The 25814-nt window shown below is 43.4% G+C and overlaps 1 protein-coding gene across 1 annotated transcript in view; it reads right to left on the reverse strand.

The window, feature by feature from the left end:
- The window catches only part of OTULIN (OTU deubiquitinase with linear linkage specificity), a 92877-nt gene that overhangs the window by 35560 nt on the left and 31503 nt on the right, over nucleotides 1-25814 (reverse strand). The window contains exons 4-7 of the mRNA XM_068236724.1: nucleotides 14878-15126; nucleotides 13853-13938; nucleotides 9529-9626; nucleotides 4293-4436 (exon numbers count right to left, since the gene is read on the reverse strand). Coding sequence (XP_068092825.1) covers nucleotides 4293-4436; nucleotides 9529-9626; nucleotides 13853-13938; nucleotides 14878-15126 — 577 coding nt within the window. The remainder of the gene's footprint in view (nucleotides 1-4292; nucleotides 4437-9528; nucleotides 9627-13852; nucleotides 13939-14877; nucleotides 15127-25814) is intronic.

A 25814-nucleotide genomic window follows, 5' to 3' on the forward strand; every position in this document is an offset into this window, starting at 1 on the left:
CAAAATGGGGTAAGAAAAGAAAGACAACACATAAGGGATACTTAAATGTAGATCTTACAAAGAAGAAGAATACATACAAGTGAAATAAAAAAAAAAATAAGAAATGCAACAAGCTTTTTCTTTAAAGCTATGGTGGAAGCTCTATAAGAAGGCATGTCACATTGGCGGGCAATATAGGGAGCCACTTCATAACGCAACATCATATATAGAGACACTGTGAGGTAGGGGTGGCGGGCTGTAATGGGAGAGAGGTGGGACACTAACAGAGGTAACTACTGTACAGTATAATGTGAGCACTAAAAATTGCATAGGGACAAGTAACAATGCACATGAAGAGGGCATTAAATGGGAAACATAAGGGCGATATCAATTAAAATACCGTTTAGCCACTTTTTATAAGCAAAGTCTATTTCTGAGACCATGCTACCAGAAGTTAGATACATAATCCAAGTGTAATAAATATGACAAACAAAAGGTCAAATACAATTACTGGTGAAAACAGTTACTAGATACGAAGTAAATCATTGATATCTGAATAGCATGACAGAATATCAACATTTCTTGTTTGTGTCCCTAATCTAAAACAATTGGGCGTTCTGCAACATTAAGAGACAAGCAGTAAAATCACTTCCTGTTTTTGTGCTCACCTACTAGAACCTGAAAAGGCTTAAATCTATTACCACTCTAGCCAAAATTCAGCCCGAAATAAAAACAATTCAGGCTGAAGTGGTCTTTTGTTGTAACTTAAGCAATTTTTTATGAAACTGAAGTGTTTACCAGTATTAGATGAATTTTATTACCCAAGAAGCAATTTTAATAAATACTGGAACTTCAATAATAAAAAGGACTGAGTTTAGGCTATTAATAGACCACTGAGCTTGGGTTATTTGTACATTAAAATCCTCAAAAACTTGTATCAAATACTGCACTTCTTATATAGTCACTCATTCATCCTCCACCACTCTTTCATTCACATACTAGAAGGGTCCTTCTAAAAAAAAAAAAAAAAAAAAAAAAAAAAAAAAAAAAAAGAGTCCAAAAAACTCTTAAAAAATCGAAATTGTCAGTAAAAATTAAAAGGATCAAAAAGACCAAAATGAGCCAAGATATTATGGGGAGAACAAATATTTAGCCTTCTCATATGAAAAATATTGCTCAATATTGTCCTAGGGTAATTCCCCTGTAGAGTATCCTATGTATATCAAGTCTCCATCACAACACAGGCTTATTCTTCATTCAATATAGGTTACTCGTCTTAATTCAGTCTGTTGAAACAGAAGTGCCACACTCACAGTTTGATCCACTGATGTCCTCAAGTGTTGCAAAGCACCCTCAGTGGCTCCTTTCACCGCCGCAGGACCGGGACCGTCTGTTATCAGACTACTCACGTTCTCGCTGGTCTCCAAGTGCCGCCTACGTCACTTCCGTGTGGTAGACACAGTTGTCCGCTCGCTGCACTTCCAGCCGCCTCTCACTCGTATTGGATATGTTCGGGTGACGTAGCCACTATAGAGTCCGCTGGGGCTTAACCTCCTTGGCGGTTAAATTTTTCTGCCAAGGAGGCTGCATTGCACTTTTTTTGAAATTTTTTTGGGTTTCATGTAGCTACCTGAGTGGTAGCTACATGAAACACCACTAGAGGGCGCATGTGTCCTAGTCCGATCGCCGCCGGCAACAAAAGTAAACAGGAGATTGCGTATAGAACGCGATCTCCTGTTTGGCTTCTCCTGTCGCCATGGCTACGATCGGAATGACGTCATGGACGTCAGCCGACGTCCTGACGTCAGACCCATCCGATCCAGCCCTTTGCGCTGCCCGGGAGTGATTGGTCCGGGCTGCGCAGGGCTCTGGCGGGGGGGCTCTTCCGCCGCTGCATGTGGACGATCGCCGCAGAGCGGCGGCGATCGAGCTGGACGCACGGCTATCAAAGTGCTAGCTGTGCGTACAGCACTTTGCAGATCAGAAATCGCCCCACCAGGGGCTGAGATATCCTCCGCGGCGGCTTACCTCCGCAGCTCGGGGTTACCGCTAAGGAGGTTAATGTACAGGATACCGCTGCGCGTTTCTGCGGATAATCCAAGTTCCAGCGATCTCCCCAATCTTAAAGAGTGTATGCTTTTTTTGTTGTTGTTTTTTTAAAGTTTAAAACCTCAATGCATTTCAACCACTTAGCGGTGGCCTTCCTCAGGAGGATATTGTAAGTCTGAAGTTCCGATTGTCCCTGCTTCCTAAATATCAACTCGCAGATCATCCAACCCCCTTGTTCATGGGGTCAAGGTGGTATTCAAAAGGGCCCCCAATTTGGGATTATCCATCGCAACAGCAGCCAATGAAAGTAAGGGGAGAGATGATGATGGGAGGGGGAGGGGTAGAGCAGGATTTACGAGATGTGGGTTGTGCCAAAACTGTAAGAGAACCAACAATCCGGGCAGAATAGTGGAGGGTGAGGCCATGGATTCAGTTAAATATAGGATTAGGGACTCCATCACCTGCACCACTTGTGGGGTGATTTATTGTATTCAATGTCCCTGCAACAAAAGGTATATCGGGAGAACCAAAAGGACATTGCAGAGTAGGGTGGGGGAACATTTTAATAATATACTTAAAGGGAATGAGGGACACCCGCTCTCTAAACATTATAAGGAGCAACATGGGGGTATTTTAAGGGGTACCATATTTTTTGGCCTTGAGATCGTAGAACGCAGTGGGAGGGAAGGGGACTATATAAAAAAAATGTCACGGAATGAATCAAGGTGGATCTTCCAGCTGGACAACATTATCCCCAAGGGCTTGAATAGCGAATTGGAGCTCTTTGCCTTTTTTTGAAATTGGGAATAACCAACTCTGGGCAGTAGTGATTAGTATAGAACACACCCTGTGAATGTAAACAGAGGGGAAGGTGTTGGGAGGTGGGGGATTTATATCTGAGGATGGGGTTGATATGTGTGTGCATGGATGTAAGCTTAAGGGTATATGTGTATCATTGATGATTTGTTACCTTTTGCTTATTTCTGTATGACGTGCCTGCACATGATTTGTTTATATGCAGATCATATTCTAGCTGAATTTTAAGCTTTATTTTATTTTCTGCTTTTTCTTCTTTTTTGAATTCTAATTGCTTAACTATTATGTTGAGAAATGATATTAGAGGGGATGATGGATAAAGAGGAGTTCAAAGATAACAGAGAAAATTGTTCAGCCCACTATGACCCATGACCCCATGAACAAGGGTGTTGGATGATCTGCGAGTTGATATTTAGGAAGCAGGGACAATCGGAACTTCACTTACAAAATCCTCCTGAGGAAGGCCACCGCTAAGTGGCTGAAATGCATTGAGGTTTTAAACTTTAAAAAAACAAAAAACACACACACTCTTTAAGATTGGGGAGATCGCTGGAACTTGGATTATCCGCAGAAGCGCGCAGCGGTATCCTGTACATTAAGTCCCAGCGGACTCTATGGTGGTGACGTCACCCGAACATATCCAATACGAGTGAGAGGCGGCTGGAAGTGCAGCGAGCGGACAACTGTGTCTACCACACGGAAGTGACGTAGGCGGCACTTGGAGACCAGCGAGAACGTGAGTAGTCTGATAACAGACGGTCCCGGTCCTGCGGCGGTGAAAGGAGCCACTGAGGGTGCTTTGCAACACTTGAGGACATCAGTGGATCAAACTGTGAGTGTGGCACTTCTGTTTCAACAGACTGAATTAAGACGAGTAACCTATATTGAATGAAGAATAAGCCTGTGTTGTGATGGAGACTTGATAGACATAGGATACTCTACAGGGAAATTACCCTAGGACAATATTGAGCAATATTTTTCATGAGAAGGCTAAATATTTGTTCTCCCCATAATATCTTGGCTCATTTTGGTCTTTTTGATCCTTTTAATTTTTACTGACAATTTCGATTTTTTAAGAGTTTTTTGGACTCTTTTTTTTTTTTTTTTCTTTAGAAGGGCCCTTCTAGTATGTGAATGAAAGAGTGGTGGAGGATGAATGAGTGACTATATAAGAAGTGCAATATTTGATACAAGTTTTTGGGGATTTTATTGAGGAGTTTTATTTAATAAAAAGAAAACTATAGATTTGAACTTTAGCGTGTGGTAGACATTTCTTTATATATTTTGGTTGTTTATGAGGTTTTAAGGGACCCCTCAGTACTACACGCTGCTCATTGCAATAGCTGATCCCCTTCAAGCGCCTGGTAAAACTTGCATTATTTGTACATTAGCAAATGAAATTCGTAAAATGATGAAATCACAGAAGGAACTTATGAAGCAAAACTTGCCTGTAACAAATTGTCATCATCCAGCCAACGAGGAAGCTCCATACTTTGACTAAGACACTGAAATAATGTAGCTCTTAAGGCACAATAGTTATCTCCTCTGATTTGTCTTATAGAACCATAATAATGGGATACTTCTTCATAACCCTGCAAGAATTGACAGACCAATTAAACCACATCCCAGACACTTTAAAAACATGCAGACATCATATTCAGGTACCGGACTACAGCATACTGATTGGTTCAAATACTATATCACACACACTGCCAGTGATACTGTATATTAACAGATAATGGCCTCAATTCACTAAGATCATGCTGGAGATAATAAGGCAAGAGTAACCTTGCCACCAAAACACATATATAAGTAGATATATACTACTTCTACTTACATAACAGATGTATTGTGCTATCCACGTAATGATTCCTGTGAATTTTATAAAGGAAAAGCAGAAAATCCTATTCTAGGCAGTGGCCATCTTGCCAAGCTAATGCTGACATCATATCCTCCCTGACTCTTGTTTCCCCCCCTCCTTTCTCTTGCTCATTGTGTATTCATTAGCTGCCCTCCTCCCAGAGTCTTCAGACACTCCCACTGAGGTGTATACTAGGAAGTGCACTATGTTATCCTCCAATCGCTGAGTCACCTCAGCCTTGCTTGTAAACACAAGTGATCAGAGGGTGTGTCTGATAAGCAGCTGGCAGGGAAATAAATGGAAGAGAAGGAATATATTATAGATAAAAAGAACTCCCAGCATTCAACTCTTTGGCACTGTTTGGCACTAGGGCCAGAGCTCCTAATGTATGTGATAACTCCAAATCATAACAGCAGAAAAAGTTTTGCAAGTTTTAAATGCAGGATTAGCATCTTTATCACTTAATACACTCAGACCAGTTGCTGTTAAAATTGTATTTTTATGGTGACAATACCGCATTAAGTTACCTCCTCTGTAGTTATTTTCACACGCAGTTAATTTACAGCCTGTCTTTAACGTTAAAATTCTGGAGTTATTTTAAGGATTGAAGAGTTAACTTAAAGACAGAAGAGTTAACTTTAGGTTTGCCCGAGGTAAAATGTTTACTGAATACTACATGCCTTATCACCATGGTGATAACACTAGAAACGTTATTAACCTTCCTGGCGGTAACCCCAAACGTAGTTCGGGGTAAGCCGCGCAGGAGGTTTTCTCAGGCCCTGCTGGGCTGATTTGCGTATTTTTTTTTTGCTGCACGCAGTTAGCACTTGGCTAGCTGCGTGAGCACACCGATCGCCGCCGCCCTGCACCGATTCGCCGCGCCGCAGAGCCCCCCCCCCCCCCCCAGACCCCGTGCGCTACCTGGCCTGTCAGCGCCAGGCAGCGCTGAAGGGTGGATCGGGACTCCCTTGATCGGGTGGATCGGGACTTCTTTCCCGGGATTTCCTGATCGCCGCAGGCGATCGAAGAGGGTAGGGAGATGCCGCTGAGCAGCGGCTATCATGTAGCAAGCCCTAGGCTCGCTACATGATTTAAAAAAAAAAATATCAAAAAACCGGCTGCGCTGCCCCCTGGCGGTTTTTAATAGACCGCCAGGAGGGTTAAGGACAGGAGATAAGCTTAGTTAATTGAGGCCAATATATACACCCAATGTTCTTTGCTTACCTCCAACATCAAATTAAGTGCATGAAAATATAAAAAGTGCAAATTCTTTGTACATGACTGGGTGTGGTTAGTGAGCAAAGTAAGAGTTCAACGCTCTTTACTGCACTTTGCCTTAAAAAACAACTTTCCTTCCAAACCATGTTTTCTAATCACTGTGGAAACATGTAGGCGACTGCAACCATGCAAATGCTAATTTCATATTAAAATGCCCCACTATGGTCCAATACGACCTGGGTGAGGCTTGACAGCTTTTGAAAATTAAAGATATTTGAATGCATCAAGCAGGTTTTCAGATCACAAATTTTCTGCAATTCCTTGTAGTTTAAGAGATCACCAAGCAATGTAAACACTTTTAGTAATTGTTTTGGGAAAACTTCTGCACATAAACGGCTTTGCAGCATGTTTCGTCCTATGGAGAAAGGATGGTCAAGGTTAAGTAAGGGGCATCAGACTACATAACGGGCACTATGGCGAAAAAATTGTAAAATGTAAAATATATGCAAACATAGACAAATAAGAAGTATGTTTTTTCCAGAGTAAAATGAGCCATAAATTAATTTTCTCCTATGTTGCTGTCACTTACAGTAGGTAGTAGAAATCTGACAGAACCGACAGGTTTTGGACTAGCCCATCTCATGGGGGATTCTCAGCGAGGCTTTTATTCTTTATAAAGATATTCCCTGAAAAAGGATTTAAACTATGATGCTGGCCAGCCTCTCTGCTCGCTACACAGTTTTTTGGCAGTTGGTCAGAGCAACTGCCATTCACTAAGTGCTTTTGAAAATAAAGAAATCCCTGAGAATCCCCCCATGAAGAGATGGACTAGTCCAAAACCTGTCGGTTCTGTCGGTACTAACTACTGTAAGTGACAGCAACATAGGAGAAAAGTAATTTATGGCTCATTTTACTCTGGCAGAAATGCACTTCTTATTTGTATGTGTTTACATGTATTTTAAATTTAAAATTTTTTCGCCATAGTGCCCCTTTAAAGAATAAAAGAAAATGACCCTGCTGCTCTCCATATTCACAACACTTCCGCCTCAACAGCAGAACTTCCAGCTGTGAAGGCGGAAGTGTAGGGAAGATGGAGAGCGTGACACGTTAAAGGACTTCCGAGGCCAAAATGAAGAAAATTACACTTTACACCTTTTTCTTAGCAGAATCCATGGAGGACGCCATGCGCGTCCCCCGCTCCGTTCCGCCGTCAATGTAGGCCATTCCGTTCCCCCAGGGTTTGCCCCGACCCCACCGAACGGGTCGCATCAATGCCACCCCTAAGATGGCCGCCGCCTTGATCCACGGCTGCGCAGTACGCTTTGCCGCGATTGCGACTGCGCAGCCTTTAGCCTGCCTCCCGCCGCGCCCGACGTACGCTTCAGGAGGATGCCGGGACCCACTACGCGGCGGGAGGCGGGCTTAAGGCTGCGCAGTCGCAATCGCGGCAAAGGGTACTGCGCAGCCGCAGATCAAGGCGGCGGCCATCTTAGGGGTGGCATTGATGCGACCCGTTCGGTGGGGTCGGGGCAAGCCCTGGGGGAACGGAAAGGCCTACATTGACGGCGGAACAGAGCAGAGGAAGCACAGGGCGTCCTCCGTGGATTCTGCTAAGAAAAAGGTGTAAAGTGTAATTTTCTTCGTTTTGGCCTCGGAAGTTCTTTAAAGGAGTACTGTAAGGGGGGGGGGGGAGGAGTTTAGGCCCCTTTTACACTTAAAGAGTAACTGTCAGGCTGCAGAAGCTAATTTAAACCTCTATTCTCCTGTGTTAAACAGTTTAGAAGGAAGCCCAAAAGCAATTAGTGAAGATAAAAATCTCAGTTACCTTTGATGTGTGCTTATCTTAAAGGCTGTTATAGACCCATAAGGACGCAAGCCGCATACTAAACTGCAAAGCATTCTGGGGCCCTCCCCTCGGCTGCTAATGAGAAGTTACAGCAGCTTGTGTAATCAGTCCAGCGCGTAGCACTGATAAATCTCGGGCAGAGTACACTGCAGGAGTCAGCTATTGTTCCTAGCCACATGGCTCATTAATATTCACTGCACACTGTGTTATTTAGTACCAGCTTATCTGTGATCAGGAAGCAGGCAGGACATGACGACACATTTGACAGAAAAACATGGAGCCTGCCATGAGCTGTCAGGAGCATCTATCTCTGCATATACTATATACAAATTCTGTGAAATCCAAACGTGGACAGTGAAATGCATATGTAATGTAAGTACAGCCAATCTTTAGCTACTGATATATGTGTTTATTTTCTCTGAGACCTTATACCTAACAGCTCCTCTTTAAATCAGTTGGTGTGCGTTAGTACGCGTTGGTACGCGGTTTTTCCATAGCAGTGCATTGTGACAGAGTTCAGTTGAAACGCGTTAAGTGTGAAAGGTGCCATAGGAAAACATGGGCATTACTTTGAAAATCAGTTTTCTTTCCGTTTTAACTGAGAGCAACTGATTAATTGTAAAAAGGCCCTTAACTTACCTGGGGCTTTTAATGGTCCTATGCAGACATCTTGTGCCCAAAGCAGGACAAAACGATCCTATGGGTACCCACCACGGCTCACTTCCGGATTTTGCAACTTTAATGTCGCAAATCACTGCGCCTGCGCGGCCTCGCTGATGTCACCGGAAGCGAGGACGCGGACACACAAGCAGAGTGGTTTGCTACATTAAAGTCACAAAATCAGTGTAACCGGGTAACCGGAGGATGGTTTTGTCCCAGTGCAGGCACAGGACATCTGCAGGGGACCGTTAGAAGCCCCAGGTAAGTTAAACTATTTTTCTCCCCCCCCCCCCCCCCTTTACAGTACTCCTTTAACCCTCTCTGCCAGGGCCTGCGCCCACTCACTTGGCTGCTTGTCCATGTTCAGAAGTCCTTTGTAAACAAACTCACTTTGCCACATCCTATTTACTTTTCTCAAATTTTTTTTTTTAAATCTCATCAATAAAATATTTGTAATGCTCCCACCAAGCAATACATTACTCAAAATGAGTTTGACATAATTTTATCTACTTTTTAATAATTTTTCAAGTGCTTAGTGCTGAGAAATTCTTTTTTTTTTTTCAGATAAGGTGAAAATCTCCTTGAAGAAAACTCAGGAGAAAAAGTTAATAGGATATAGCCCACAGTGTGAACCCAATAAAGCATTCATTAAAATGTGGAATTTGAGACACAAATAACCCCTTTAAAGCTAATTTTGTATACTGCATAATTTGTTTCTGATATTTTGGCATTAAATTTTTTTTTTTTTATATTTTGCAAATGTGACCGCTCTTTATGTTGTAGGTTATGTTTCAGCAAAAACATTATAGAAATTAATTATATCAGCTGTCAAATTTCCTCCAAACTCATGATGTCTGGCAATATCAAACTGAGGGCTCTTTTACACTAAATGCGATTACTATTTTAATGAAATATTACATTGTGATTCCAATTTTTAATGAGATTTTTTTTAAAAAGTCCTGCATGCTGCTTTTTTCTTGTTTGATTCTCTTCTTGTGTTGCTAGCATCCAGTGAAAATCGCAAATCGGATTGAGATTTGAAGTGTAAAAGAAGCTGGTCATTTCCCAGTAGTGCTTCTAGAAACTCGTGAATTTTTACCTCTTTCATTTTCTTTGCAACTGTCGTTTTACCTCTCCACTCCTTTCTACAATATTCTAAAATGTCTGCTTCTGGTCCAACTCCTAGTTTAAGGTCATCTACATAAAAAAACAAAAACAAAAAAACAAACAAAAACAAAACACCATTTATTAGTACAGTGACTGTACTTCCATGTAACATCTACGTATAACAGCACACAAAGAGGTGCTGCAGCCCACAAGGAGGAACAGAAAGCAGAAGAGCACATAAGGGGAAACTAGCTGCTCTTTCATAGCTTCCAAGTACTATATAAAAAAACCAAAAAATAAGCAAATGTTTGCACTGCACAGTGTGCACTTGTTATACACTAAGCCCACACTTATTTTAGTAAGAAAACTAAGCGCCCAGTGTGTTAGAAAATTGTCAGTCATGCAATTTTAAACATGGATAGCAAGCTTATTTTCTCTTAAAGGGAACCCAAGGTGAGAGGTATATGGTGGCTGCCATATTTATTTCCTTTTAAACCATGCCAGTTGCCTAGCTATCTTGCTGATCCTCTGCCTCTAATACTTTCAGCCATAGACCCTCAACAAGCATACAGATCAGGTGCTCTGACTCGGCTGACTCAGGTTTTACTGGATTAGCCATATGCTTGTTCCAGGGTTTGACTCAGACACTACTTATGCCTGAAGATAAACAGAGCTGTCAGGCAACTGGCATGGTTTACAAGGAAATACAGTAGCAAGAAAAAGTATGTTTGGAAGTCACAACAATAGACAATCACAGTTTGCTTAAACTAGTACCACAGAAATAATTAAATGTTTCCATGTTTTTATTGAACACACCATGTAAACATTCACAGTGGAGGTGGAAAAAGTATGTGAACCCTTGGATGTAATAACTGGTTGAAGCTCCTTTGGCAGCAATAACTTCAACCAAATGTTTCCCATAGTTGCAGATCAGACATGCACAATGGACAGGAGTAATTCTTGATCATTTCTCTTTACAGAACGGTTTCAGTTCAGCAATATTCTTGGGATGTCTGGTGGAAATCACGTTCTTGAGGTCATGCCACAGCATCTTAATCTGTTTGAGGTCAGGACTCTCACTGCGCCACTCCAGAAGGCACATTTTCTTCTGTTTCAGCCATGCTGCTGTTGATTTACTTTTATGCTTTTGGTCGTTGTTCTGTTACAACACCCATCTTCTGCTGAGCTTCAGCTGGAGGACAGATGGCCTTAAATTCTACTGTAAAATATCTTGATAAACTTTGGAATTCATTTTTCCTTAGATGACAGCAATCCGTCCAGGACCTGACGCAGCAAAGCAGCCCCAAACCATGATGCCCTCACCACCATGCTTCATAGTTGGGATGAGGTTTTGATGTTGGTGTGCTGTGCCTCTTTTTCTCCACACATAGGCCCATATGCAATTTATTTTTTCTCCTGAGTTTTCTCCTAGGTGATATTTTTACAACTTGTTATAAAATGCCTTTTAAGTCTCCTGCAAGCAAGAAAATACTCAAAATAAATTTGATAGTACTTTTTTTCACCAACTTTTGGGTACTTTTTCTATTGTAAAATGCTGAAAATTTAGTTTACAGAGAAGATAAAAACTATCGCATTTGGCCCATAGTGTTTTGTGTTTCGTCCAAACTCAACTTTGGTTTCATCTGTCCACAGAATATTTTGCCAATACTGCTGTGGAACATACCGTACATGTGCTTTTTTTTTTGCAAACTTTAAACATGCAGCAATGTTTTTTTTGGACAGCAGTGGCTTACTCTGTGGTATCTTCTAATGAACTCCATTCTTGTTTAGTGTTTTACGTATCGTAGATTCGCTAACATGGATGTTAGCATACGCCAGAGACTTTTGTAAGTCTTTAGCTGTCACGCTATAATTCTTCATCTCATTGAGCATTCTGTGCTGTGCTCTTGCAGTCATTTTTACAGGACGGCCACTCCTAGGTAGAGTAGCAGCAGTGCTTTCTCCATTTATAGACAATATGTCTAACCGTGGACTGATGAACTGCAAGGCTTTTGGAGATACTTTTATAACCCTTTCCAGCTTTATGCAAGTCAACAATTTTTACTCATAGGTATTCTGAGAGCTCTTTTGTGCGATCATTCACATTAGGCAATGCTTCTTGGGAAAAGCAAACCCAAAACAGGGCAGCTGTAACCAACTTCTATCTCATTAATTGGACTCCAGCTGGCTGACACCTCACTCCAATTAGCTCTCGGAGAGGTCATTAGTCTAGGGCAGTGATAGGTAACCTTGACAATCCAGCTGTGACCAAACTACAAATCCCATCATGACCCTGCTTCCCTGAGTTGGGCTTAGAGCTGTCAGAGTATTGCAATGCCTCATGGGACTTGTAGTTCCACCACAGCTGGAGTACCAAAGTTAGCCATCACTGGTCTAGGGGTTCACATACTTTATCCACCTGCACTGTGAATGTTTACATGGTGTGTTCAATAAAAACATGGAAACATTTAATTATTTGTGTAGTATTAGTTTAAGCAGACTGTGATTGTCTATTGTTGTGACTTAGATGAAGATCAGATCACATTTTATGATCATTTTGTGCAGAAATTCATTTAATTCCAAAGGGTTCACATACTTTTTATTGCTACTGTAAATATGGCAGCCTCCATATCCCTCTCACCTTGGGCTCCCTTTAAGCCTCGTACAGACGATAGATGGTTGTTGGCTGAGGTGGCCAGTTGGAGACACTGGTCTCCAACTGGCCACCTCAAGGTTCTAGCATGTGCACAGTGGCCCCTGATCCTTCCCAATGCATCGGCAAGAGATCCAGAGTGGCGGCCCACTTTGTTTGAGGGCATTGTTCTACTTTTTAACACCCCTCGGCCGACCCCCATGGTGCACCAGCATTCCTTCGTAGTCCTTAGCAACAGTACCTGTTGCTACAGTACTCAGCCCTGAATGGTCTTCCGAGCGATGGAGTCCCGATCCCTGCAGGCGATCTTACCTGTGCATGTGTGTGCACCTTAAGGGGAAGTTTCTGCAGAGATGGTTGATAAGACGCTAATAATTTCAAGTTGATGAAAACTTCATGCTAATTTTCTGCACATTTATGGAGCATGGAAACGGACCAATCAATTGCAATGGTTGATAGTGCAGATTGGTCCAATTGAAAGATGCATACATTTGCATAAAATTAAAAGAAATGTTTATCAACTCAAAATTATTGGCAATTATTCCAGTGCCTGGTCAGCTGTGACAGCAAGTTTTCCTCACAGGAGCATGCTACCTGGTTTCTAGGAAAATAACCCCCAAAAGATCAATAGATGATTGTAATTCAGCACTGAAATTCAACAGCCACTGTGCATCTGGTGGTTGACCCCCCAAGTGGACTGCCTATGCATTTTCCAGTAGATACACTGTCCAGATCCCACCGCCTACCTTAAGCCACTCCCCATCCATGGGCCAATAAAGGAAAGCATGAAATTGTCACACCCAATTTGCCCAGTTGGGCAGGTGTCCTCTCAGGATTCAAAACAGGAGAGCGTGAGAGTCAGTCTTAGTCGTGCTACCCTCACATAGAGAACAGCAAGTCAGTGGCTGTATACTGGTAATTTTAAAAGTGGCAATGACCGCTGCTGCTGGCATAGTGGCAGCAAATTACAAGTGATTGCTTCTGGCATAGTGGCGGCAACAAATGAGTTACTGTTGCTGCTGGCGGCACAGAGTAGTGACACAGTGGTGGCTGCCCCTTCCCTCTCCCTTCAGTCACTATGCTAGTATTGCTGTTCTGTCTTCTCCTCCGCTCCTCCTCTTTGATTTGGACTCCTGTAGCTAAATCCCATGGCAATTGTTACAGCACAGGACTGCTAAAAAATGTCATCCAGGAAAAAAAATCTGTCTGAAAATGCGGATGGCAGTAGACATTTTGTTGTAGTCATATAGTAATCACTACCGGACTACAAACAAGCGAAGGGGAAGGCAGAGTGGCGACACAAGTTGGCCCCTGTACAAAAGAAAGTTTCGGGGACCACCAGAAAATAATCAGCGGTCCACATTTGGCCCACGGTCCGGACTTTGGACATGCCTGGCCTAGTCTGACTGAAGTTTCCTCTTCAGAACTTGCTGCTCAGCCAGGAGCCAAACATGGTGTAAGGTCTGTAAAGAAACTTCTATTCAAAATGATCACTAGAGATCCTTTCAAGTGAAAAAAATGTAAATTGTGTACCAGGCATTAGGCAAGCTCATGAAGTAAAATTCCTTCCTTGTACACGGTTATTCTTGTAGAATTATTTTTCTATCCACAAAAGTTTAGAATTGCTTTAAATGTTTTTTTGTTTTTTTTTAGCATGAATTACCTTTAGAGGATACTTTACTCTTAGCTGCCACTTTCTGCGTCTTTTCTTTTTCAATCTCCTCTTCATCTCGATAGAGATCTTCATCCCTGACCATAAGATAACATATTGAGTGACCTAAACAACTAAAACCATTTTTATTACTTGTAGAAATCAGTGAGTTGGCTGGTTTACATAGGTATACCACAGTCCAGCTCATCTGAGGAAATGTAGGATCAGTTCATCTAAAACTTATGCTTGAAATTTTGATATTTTCTGAAGCATTTATTCATTTCATCTACATCGTTATTTAACTTGGAATGTGAAATCTCTGCTTTTGTCTTCCTAATTATGCACATCTGCTATGACAGTTATAAGGCTTACATTTTTCATGCTGGATTTTTAAAATGTAATTTTGTTTAATAGATAATGCTGCACGAGTAGTTGGAACAGCCATTCTTGAGGCAGGAATGAAATAGCAAGGAATTGAGTTCATTGAGTCACCAAGAGATGCTAAAGAATTCTAAGGTATTTTAAAACAGAACACCAGTATTACAATGGACGATGGACATAAGACTATTAGATTGTAAGCCCCTCTGAAAGACAGTTTGTGACATGGCATACTTTGTAAAGTGCCACGAAAGAGGTCAGTGACACACAAACAATGTGTTGGCAAACAAAGCGATTTGCAACTCTTGGGTCTATTCATCAATTGTTACATCATCACTAGCTAATTAATTCTAACAATGCAAGTGCATTGACACAGTGATTCTGCTTCTGAAAACTACTGTAACCCACTGTTTGTACTTTGGTACAATAGGTCACCTACACGCTCCAGTAAGATGAGGGTGTAAATAAAGGCAAGACGTTGGTAGCCCAATATTTCTATATGTTGTCACATGACTTGGGTATTCAAGTCTACTTGTTAATTTTAGTCAAGGAAAAAATGCTAAAATGGTAATAATTTTCAATTATTATATTGGTTAAAAAGACTGTACAAACCGATATTTTGACTACAGCTACTGGTGCATTAAAGACCTACTACTCACATTTCCACAGATGCAACTTTTTCTTTTAAGAGACATGGCTGAGCCACATCTTCCTTTCTCTCAGAAGCACTTTCATGACCTCGTCCTCCAGTATTCTTACTTTGCAGTTCTGTGATGCTATTCTCTGCTTTCTGTGGCAAGAAAGGACTGGATTCACCTGCCTCTTCATTTTCCTTCACACTGTCCACTTGAATCTCTGGTGCAGGATCTTTCAGGCATTCTGATTCAGGACTACTCCCAGCTTCATCACTAAAGCAGAAATATAAAATAACTACAGATTTTTGCATGAGTTACACAAATACAAATATTTTTCTACAAAAATTATTGTTATTCCGTTTCAAGATCTGCCATGCGACAAAAATCAAGAAAAAAAAAAAAACAACAACCCTAAAACTAGCTGAGAGGACGCTGCTATAGTTAAGCCTGTGTGCTGATCCTATAATGTCTATGGAGGAAAGGCTCAGGAGCTTGTGGTGACCCTGACAACAGACATCACACGTCATGTTATTTAGCATTAACTGCTTGGTCTAAAAATCACAACCCATTTCCTTCATTTACGAAGACAAATTCTCGTTTCCCAGGCTTAAAATACTATTAGCATTCAGAAAATATGGGTTAAGGCCTGAGCACACTTGTGTTTCTGTGCATTTTTCAACATGTGTTTTGGACTAACATTAATGTGTTGCTGAAAATTGCACAGCAGCACGCAAGTCTGCTCAGGCCCTTATTAAGTAAGAAAACCATGAAGTTTCACTGGACTGGACATTGAATATGAACACCACTCCTAATGTAGATCTTTTAAACAAATTTTTGCTCTTTAAAGTGAACATTTGCAGTTGTGTTTATTTTTGAAGCAGGCGATTTGGGTGCCTGGCATCTGCTTGATGCCAATGCAATGTATCGATAATCAAGCACCCAGGCGGTGACTTCAGCACTCTATGCAAAAGTAGTAACTGATTGGCAATTAGGTAAAGTGTTAGTTTTAGGCACTAAGAGGAGTGTTCATGTGAGAATGGGAGCTGGTTTGTCTATAGTAAAATAGTAACCGTAATTAAAATAACCAATACTTTTACTATAGGCAACTCCTGTGCGCCCAACTCATGCGATGAAGACAAGATATCTGTACAGTTTGCTCTCCAACTAGTACCTCAAAAGATGATGCATTCATAAGATTTACTAGCATGTCTGGGAAAAGTCCATTGTTTGTGCTATTACATTTCAGGATAGGGTCTTGATGCAGTTTGTGGAAAGTTCATCTAGAGACTGTTGTAAACTTAACCACTTAACGACCAGCTAACGCCCATAGGCGTCGGCAGGTCTTAAGTGGTTTACCATGGTTTCCATGTCAGCTCACGGAGGGTGTCTCCGTGAACAGCCGGAGAGCCGCCAATCGCGGTTAGCCGGCAAAATGTAAACACGCGGGTACATCATACGGCGCTGCTGCGCAGCAGCGCAGTAAGGCAGATCGGCGATCCCCGGCCTCTGATTAGCTGGGGATCGCCGCGATCTGATAGGCAGAAGCCTATCCTAGGAGGCGCAGGACGGAATTCCGTCCTGCGCATTACGTAGAGAGGGGGAGGTAAGGAGCGTGAGGGCGGAAATGGCTGCGGATGGGGGCTTTGAGGAGCCCCCCCCCCCCCGCAAAATGCAGATGGCCGGAGGCGATCAGACCCCCCCCCCCAGCAGGACATCCCCCAAGTGGGGAAAAAAAAAGGGGGGGGGGGGGGGGGAAGTCTGGTCGCCCTGGCTTGAAAGTGATCTGTGCTGTGGGCTGGAGAGCCCACGCAGCACAGATCGGACCAGCATAGGCTGGTCCTTAAAGTGTACCTGTGGAAGCCAGTTGAAGGCCACGAGAGTTGCAGTTATCAGTGCAACCGGAAAAGGTGAGGTGATACTTATGACAGCACTGCCTCCTGCAGTGCATCTCTACAGGGCAAGAATAAAGGTGGGGATGACACCCCTGGGTGGGTTCCAAAGGAGTAGTGAAAACAGGTAAATGTATGTGGAAAAGGGGGAACCTTGCTTGTACTTGAGCTTTTGCATTAACAAGCTCAGCAATGGCATAGCAACTGACCCCCAAGGCGCCACTGCATCAGTGAGGGATGTTCAAGCCCCAAAAGTGTTAACAGGCACCCTGCAAACCCCCTCAGTGCCACTGCATATCAGTGTTTAAGGCCTGGTACATACAAAAAGATCTGGGTACAAACTTTTAGGTTATCTGCAATTGGGAAACCAGTTTTAATAACTGATCATTGATTACAAAACTCAAAAGCAGCATAAAGATGATGGCTTTTCTGAGTGATCCCTGGGTTTAGGTTTCCATGGGTTCCTATATATGAATTAATTAGCTGCACTTGTACATGGAAAGACATATGTAGGACTGATCAATCTTTACCAGCACACTGATCATTTTGATGGGTCTGCCCCAGAATTAACTTCAGATCAGTGGACAATCCGATCATTTTCAGTGTTCTCCCCAGGCTCTTTTAGCCGGGTGCTCCACCCGGCTAGTTTTGTAGAGCACCCGGCTGTCATCGGCTCACCACCTGCTCTGCTGTAAGCAGAGAAGTACCGGCCCTGCATTCTGTCAGCTCGCCCCACCCAGCTACTTTTTCATGCCACCCGGCTGTAAAACATTTCTGAGGAGAACACTGATTTTGAGTAATAATTTTTAAATCAGGTGTGAATACTGGCTCATGTGCATAAGTCCTAGTACCTAGTGTGTAAAAAAAAAAAAAAGAATAAAAAAACAAAACCCCCTGCATCCCATTCCCGCTTCTGAAGTGGACGCGGCACCCATGCTGTTTCAAAACCCCAGCCGAATTGCTTTAGCCATGATATGCACAGTTGTAGGGATTGGGAAGCGTACTGCAATGAAATGCAGCATGCCATCCAAATTGCGCCGGCATGCAATTAGGGTTGCAAGCCTATTCACTGAATTGGCAGGGTTTCCCCGTTCGATTTGGATATAGAGAAACGGGCCCTAAAACTATGTCCTAACTATGTTAAGATTTTTTTGGGCTGAGATAATCATTAATGAGAGCCTCAAGTGAAAATCTAGCCTTAGTACAGATGTCCCTTGACACTGTTCCATGGCAGATCAGTAAATAATAAACATGAATGACTGCTATTGTTCTTATATATGTTCTCAATATGATCAAATTTATCAGTTTAACCTGAAAAAATGAGTGTGCGTGGTCAACCTTATGGTGCCCATACATGGTACAATATAAAGATTTTTCCAACATGTACGATCGGATTTTTCTAGAAAAAAAAAAAAAAAAAAAAAAAAGGGAACATTTTTTTTTCTTGATCGGAAAAAAAGATTATTTTCAACTTTCATCCGATTCGATCGTTTTGGTTGAATAAACTGGAAAATCAAACATTTTTATTGTACTATGTATGGGCACCATAAGAGGCATATGCATACACTGGTAATAAATGCAGCTTTTTGCTCAGGCGGAAAAAAAAAAAGTTCACAGTGCTTTGCAACAAAAAGAGAAAAAAACATTAAAATGCCTTCTACTTTACAGAACCGATAGTAATCTGGCTGTGAAATGTGGCAGCAACTGGTAAGAAGCATAAAATTATGATCTTTGCATTGACTTGCAGTAGCCTCCCTGGCGGTATGGACGAGCTGAGTTCGTCCAGCAAAAACTTGCAAAAAAACGTTAATGACGAGCTGAGCTTTTTTCTCATCAGAGGGATTCCCCAGGATGGCTGGATGCCTAACTGCACGCTGTGGGTAGCGATCTGTGCTACCCACAGCGTGCAGAACAAGCATCCAGCCACCCTAGGGAATGCCTGGGCAGCCAGCGGGGCAGAGAATGTGCGGGGGTTCCCCCTTGTATGTGGAGGCTGTGCTGGCGGGGAATCCCCCTCTGTGCGGGCGGGGGGAACCCCTTTTTTATGGTGGCTGTGCAGGCAGGGGATCCCCCTTCTATTGTGGCTGTGCGGGCGGGGGATCCCCCTCTGTGCGAGTGGGGGGATCCCCCTTGTATTGTGGCTGTGCGGGTGGCCTTTCCCCCTCCTCCCCCCTCCCGATCTCCCCCCCTCTAAGCCCGTTAAGTAAATATATGTACTCACCCGAGGGCTTTCTCCAGCGACGGCAGCAGCACTTGCTCCTCCATCTCCAAAGTCCCGGTCTCTGTACAGTTACATCACGAGGCTTGGTGACGTCACCGAGCCTCGTAATGTAACTGTACAGAGACCGGGACTTTGGAGATGGAGGAGGAAGTGCTGCTGCCGTCGCTGGAGAAAGCCCTCGGGTGAGTACATATATTTACTCAACGGGCTTAGAGGGGGGGGATGGGGAGATCGGGAGGGAGGGGGGAGGAGGGGGATAGGCCACCCGCACAGCCACAATACAAGGGGGATCCCCCCACCCGCACAGAGGGGGATCTCCCGCCTGCACAGCCGCAATAGAAGGGGGAACCCCCACCCACACAAAGGGGATCCCCCTCCAGCACAGCCTCCAAATACAAGGGGAAACCCCCCGTACATTCTCTGCCCTGCTGGCTGCCCAGGGATTCCCTAGGGTGTGCTTGTTCTGCACGCTGTGGGTAGCACAGATAGCTACCCACAGCGTGCTAGGAGGGGGGGGGGGGGTCGGGAGGGGGACATCTGGCTACCTATAGATCTGGCTAAACACCTGGCTCACTATATACCTGGCTAAACACCTGGCTCACTATATACCTGGCTAAACACCTGGCTCACTATATACCTGGCTAAACACCTGGCTCACTATATACCTGGCTAAACATCTGGCTCACTATATACCTGGCTAAACATCTGGCTCACTTTACACCTGGCTAAACATCTGGCTCACTATATACAGTGGAGGAAATAATTATTTGACCCCTCACTGATTTTGTAAGTTTGTCCAATGACAAAGAAATGAAAAGTCTCAGAACAGTATCATTTCAATGGTAGGTTTATTTTAACAGTGGCAGATAGCACATCAAAAGGAAAATCGAAAAAATAACCTTAAATAAAAGATAGCAACTGATTTGCATTTCATGGAGTGAAATAAGTTTTTGAACCCCTACCAACCATTAAGAGTTCTGGCTCCCACAGAGTGGTTAGACACTTCTACTCAATTAGTCACCCTCATTAAGGACACCTGTCTTAACTAGTCACCTGTATAAAAGACACCTGTCCACAGAATCAATCAATCAAGCAGACTCCAAACTCTCCAACATGGGAAAGACCAAATAGCTGTCCAAGGATGTCAGAGACAAAATTGTAGACCTGCACAAGGCTGGAATGGGCTACAAAACCATTAGCAAGAAGCTGGGAGAGAAGGTGACAACTGTTGGTGCGATTGTTCGAAAATGGAAGGAGCACAAAATGACCATCAATCGACCTCGCTCTGGGGCTCCACGCAAGCTCTCACCTCGTGGGGTGTCAATGGTTCTGAGAAAGGTGAAAAAGCATCCTAGAACTACACGGGAGGAGTTAGTGAATGACCTCAAATTAGCAGGGACCACAGTCACCAAGAAAACCATTGGAAACACATTACACCGCAATGGATTAAAATCTTGCAGGGCTCGCAAGGTCCCCCTGCTCAAGAAGGCACATGTGCAGGCCCGTCTGAAGTTTGCCAATGAACACCTGAATGATTCTGTGAGTGACTGGGAGAAGGTGCTGTGGTCTGATGAGACCAAAATAGAGCTCTTTGGCATTAACCAGCTGAGCGGTCTGGACGAGCTCAGCTCGTCCAACACCGCCAGCGGCTGCCGCTCAGGCCCTGCTGGGCCGATTTTAACGAAATAAAAAGCAGCACACGCAGCCGGCACTTTGCCAGCCGCGTGTGCTGCCTGATCGCCGCCGCTCTGCGGCGATTCGCCGCGAGCAGCGGCGAAAGAGGGCCCCCCTAGCCGCCTGAGCCCAGCGTAGCCGGAACAAAAAGTTCCGGCCAGCGCTAAGGGCTGGATCGGAGGCGGCTGACGTCAGGACGTCGGCTGACGTCGATGACGTCACTCCGCTCGTCGCTATGGCGACGATATAAGCGAAACAAGGAAGGCCGCTCATTGCGGCCTTCCTTGTTTATTCTGGGTGCCGGAGGCGATCGGAAGATCGCCTCCGGAGCGCCCTCTAGTGGGCTTTCATGCAGCCAACTTTCAGTTGGCTGCATGAAATAGTTTTTTTTTTATTTAAAAAAAACCCTCCCGCAGCCACCCTGGCGATTTAATCAGAACGCCAGGGTGGTTAACTCAACTCGCTGTGTTTGGAGGAAGAAAAATTCTGCCTATGACCCCCAAAACACCGTCCCCACCGTCAAGCATGGGGGTGTAAACATTTTGCTTTGGGGGTGTTTTTCTGCTAAGGGCACAGGACAACTTAATCGCATTAACAGGAAAATGGACAGAGCCATGTATCGTGAAATCCTGAACGACAACATCCTTCCCTCTGCCAGGAAACTGAAAATGGGTCGTGAATGGGTGTTCCAGCACGACAATGACCCAAAACATACAGCAAAGGAAACAAAGGAGTGGCTCAAGAAGAAGCACATTAAGGTCATGGAGTGGCCTAGTCAGTCTCCGGACCTTAATCCAATACCTATGGAGGGAGCTCAAGCTCAGAGTTGCACTGAGACAGCCTCGAAACCTTAGGTTTTAGAGATGATCTGCAAAGAGGAGTGGACCAACATTCCTCCTAAAATGTGTGCAAACTTGGTCATCAATTACAAGAAACGTTTGACCTCTGTGCTTGCAAACAAGGGTTTTTCCACTAAGTATTAAGTCTTTTATTGTTAGAGGGTTCAAAAACGTATTTCACTCAATGAAATGCAAATCAGTTGCTATCTTTTATTTAAGGTTATTTTTTCGATTTTCCTTTTGATGTGCTATCTGCCACTGTTAAAATAAACCTACCATTGAAATGATACTGTTCTGAGACTTTTCATTTCTGTGTCATTGGACAAACTTACAAAATCAGTGAGGGGTCAAATAATTATTTCCTCCACTGTACCTGGCTAACTATATATCTGGTTCACTATATACCTGGCTAACTATACATCTGGTTAACTATACATGGCTAACTATACCTGGCTGCACATCTGGCTAACTATACATCTGGCTAACTATACATCTGGCTAACTATACATCTGGCTAACTAAACCTGGCTGCACATCTGGGTCTTACAGTGTTCTCCCCAGAGCCTTTTAACTGGGCGGAGCGCCCGGCTGGTGGTCAGTTCCCGCCCGGCTGCTGTGATCACTACTCCCTGTCTGCAGCGTATTTGCCGTTCTCCACACTCGTCTAGCACAGCACAGTGCTCAGCGGCTGTGGCATTGGAGCTGGCCGCTGTCACTCTTACACAATCTCCGCCCTCCTCAGCTCCTGACATTACAAGCCAGACCGCGGGAGCTTTGAAGGAGTCGGAGCATTTAGAGAAAGAACTGAGGACGTTGGCTTACTGTGTTCCCTCTGATGAGTCACTCACTGATCTGCCTGAGTAGTGCAGAGAACGGCTCTCCTCCTCCTGTCTTCCCATCATGCAGGACATTTCCCAGCACGTGCCCCAGCCTCCCCCGATCAGAGCACATAGAGAACAGCGTGGAGCAGCGCTCGTTCATGCCGGGGAGAGCAGCAGCAGGGCAGATGGTTATCTGATATCAGTAATGGTCCCCCAGCAAGGGAATCCTTGTGATGACTGTCAGCTGCGTCTCTGTGCTACCGAGTCAGGTATCAAACAACTTTACAGCCACTACTGCTTCCCTTCCCCCACTGCTCTGCCAGAGATGTTACATAGCTAGCTGTCCTGGACATCAGTCTGCAGACGTCCTGCAGTGTGCTGTGCACTCACAAACATTTTCTTTTCTGCATTAGTCTGTCTCCCTCTTATACATTTATCTCTCACACACTTTCTACCTCTTTTTTTCTTTCTCCTTTCCCAGTCCTTTTCACACACACACTCAAAGACAATCTATCTCCCTCCCAGACACTCGCACCTATTCCTCTTCCCTTCAGTTTGCATTCACTTCTTCTACTCAACACCCCTCTGTCCTCTATATACTGTATTTCCTGTATACAGTATGTATGTCTGTTTACCAGTGCTTGATTTTTTTTTTAAGGGGAGAAGCCACAGCAGAAACCCCCAAGCACTTTTATTTTCCTTTGTAGTGGATGCTGTTTAGCATAGACAAACAACAAGCATGTCTACACTGGGTGTGCTACTGCTATGACAGCAAAAACTATTGTGAGACTTTTTGAATTAGATAACAAAACAGTCTGTGGGGATGTGTGGTTTTGGGCCTAAATTAGTCACCCTGTCTACAGCCCCTTTTTATCCGGCTTTAGCAGCACTTTATCGGATTGCACATCAAAACGGCACCATTCAGTGCAAGATGCCTTTCTCCATTAGCATCACTTAGTGTAATCCTCTCTGCCTTTCGGAAATGCCTAGCATGATTACCTCACCAGGTAACAACCAGCGTGCTCCACCGACTCTTCTCCCCAGCATGATCCTCCCTGTCCATTCTCACCTAGTAGTAGCAGACATCACCCTCTTTCCCCACCCATCGCGACCATAATTTCCCACCCGGCTACTTTTTCATGCCACCCGGCTGGAAAAAAATTCTGGGGAGAACACTGTCTTATACTCACCATTGGCATGCTGATCCCTCGTCGCGTACCTCTGATAGCTTCCCCAGTTTCTTTTTCCATGTCCCTTGGCGGATTTTGCTTCTCCCTCGGCGATCACATGTCCCCCGTTGATGACACCAGGGTCACACAGCGTCATCAACATCTTGCAGAAAACACTTTTTTTTAAATTGAATTCAATACAATAACCTGTATTGAATTCAATATAAAAAAAAAATGGTTGCAAAAAAAAAAAAAAAAAAAAAAAAAAAATGGTTGGAAATTATTGGAAATTAATTGAAACACTTTTTGCACGGAAATCCTGGGGAAACTGAACGCCAGGGTGGTAAATATCACTTTCAGGTTTGTCACTAGAAATCAATTGTTCTGAAACTATTGCCATTTCCTGATACATCCTTCTCCTCCCTCCCCCCACCTCCGTAGGGACCAACATGATGCTCTGCAGATAGCCACACAGTTTATGGGCAACAAAAATTACAGACCTGTCTTAGAGAGAATTTTTAACCCAGTATTGAACTTCATTCCAATCAGGTTTTCCTTTCCCAAAATAAATCATTACCTTTTCTCAATTAGACCATCATTGGGGTCTGTGTGGCTGATATTGTGGTGAAACACCTTCTACCGTGTGATGCCATGACAGTTTGCTGTCTGTGAACCTGGTTGCATTGTGGGAAATAACGCACAGACCTGGGGTGCCTACAGATGTTTCATTACACAACCATTCTAATTATTTCCCCAATCAAACTGGATTGAGATTTAATGGGCTCAATCTAGATCCTGAGTGTGTAGTGAGCCAGAACCTACTAAAAAAACTCTAATTCACAAATGTTTTACTTATGTTTAAAGTGCAAAGTGCCACAGTTTTTAACCACATAATAAAAGGTGTTACATGACGGGGCTGGATGTACGTGTTCTGTTAATCATCTGTCAGTAATCTAGCAAATTGTGTGGAGGCGAGAGGTTGCCTAATACTCTGAAGGCATTTGTTACCAACTGTGATGTGAGGTCTACATCTGGTGAGTGCGTGCAACCACTCGGTGTTTTGGATGAATCAGATCCTAGAATGTGGAAGCACTTGATGACGGGTGCAGGGAATTAAAAGATCAGTTGTGTAAAGACACACGACCAGAACTGTTTTGAAAACTTGCTATTTAAAAGATACAGTATTTAAACTGTCCGGTGACGTTTAAGGCCAAATAAACCATTTTAGCTGATGTAGTTTTATGTATTTCTCTTGGAATCCCGTTTTTATGTATTTTAGTTGGACTGTGGCACTTCTATCCAAAAGAAAAAAAAATATGTCATGCTTTAACCACTTTACCCCCGCGCGTACGTATTTCTCCGCCCCTTTTTCCATCCTTTAACAACCAGGGACGGAGAAATACGTACTTTCTGCGTTCCCGACGCTGTCCGCGCTCCCGCTCGTAAACACGCCGCCGCCCGCTCGCCCGGAGATCAATGAACGGGAAAATACATTTCCGTTCGTTGATCTAAGCCCCGCAATGATCCGCTGCTCTCCTATGGGCAGCGCGATCATTGTGAGAAAAAACTCACGTGTCCAGCCTCCTTATACTTCCTCCAAGCTTCCGGAAGGAAGCTTGGAGGTCGCATTAAAACAAAAAGTTACTGTGGCCATCTTGTGGCCAAATGGTAAACTACACCCTACACATTTTTCACATACAAATAAATGACTTTTACACATAAAATTAACTCATTACCTCCCACACTCCCCATTTTTTTTTTTTTTTGTAATTAAAAAAAAAATTAAAAAATTTACAATTAAAAAAAAATACATAAATAGTTACCTTAGGGACTGAACTTTTTAAATATTTATGTCAAGAGGGTATAACACTGTTACTTTATAAACTATGGGCTTGTAATTAGGGATGGACGCAAAAATGAAAAAAATGCACCTTTATTTCCAAATAAAATATTGGCGCCAAACATTGTGATAGGGACATAATTTAAATGGTTTTATAACCGGGACAAAAGGGCAAATACGTTTCATGGGTTTTAATTACAGTAGCATGCATTATTTAAAAACTATAATGGCCGAAAACTGAAAAATAATTATTTTTTCCCCCACATTTTTCCTATTTTCCCATTAAAACACATTTAGAAAAAAATAATTCTTGGCATAATGTCCCACCTAAAGAAAGCCTAATTGGTGGCGGAAAAAACAAGATATAGTTCATTTCATTGCGATAAGTAATGATAAAGTTATAGACGAATGAATGGAAGGAGCGCTGAAAGGTGAAAATTGCTCTGGTGCTCAGGGGGTAAAACCCCTCAGTGGTGAAGTGGTTAAGATTATTAAAAGTGATATTTCCA

The sequence above is a fragment of the Hyperolius riggenbachi genome, chromosome 5 (assembly GCF_040937935.1).
Source record: "Hyperolius riggenbachi isolate aHypRig1 chromosome 5, aHypRig1.pri, whole genome shotgun sequence".
In the NCBI taxonomy this organism is placed as follows: domain Eukaryota; kingdom Metazoa; phylum Chordata; class Amphibia; order Anura; family Hyperoliidae; genus Hyperolius; species Hyperolius riggenbachi.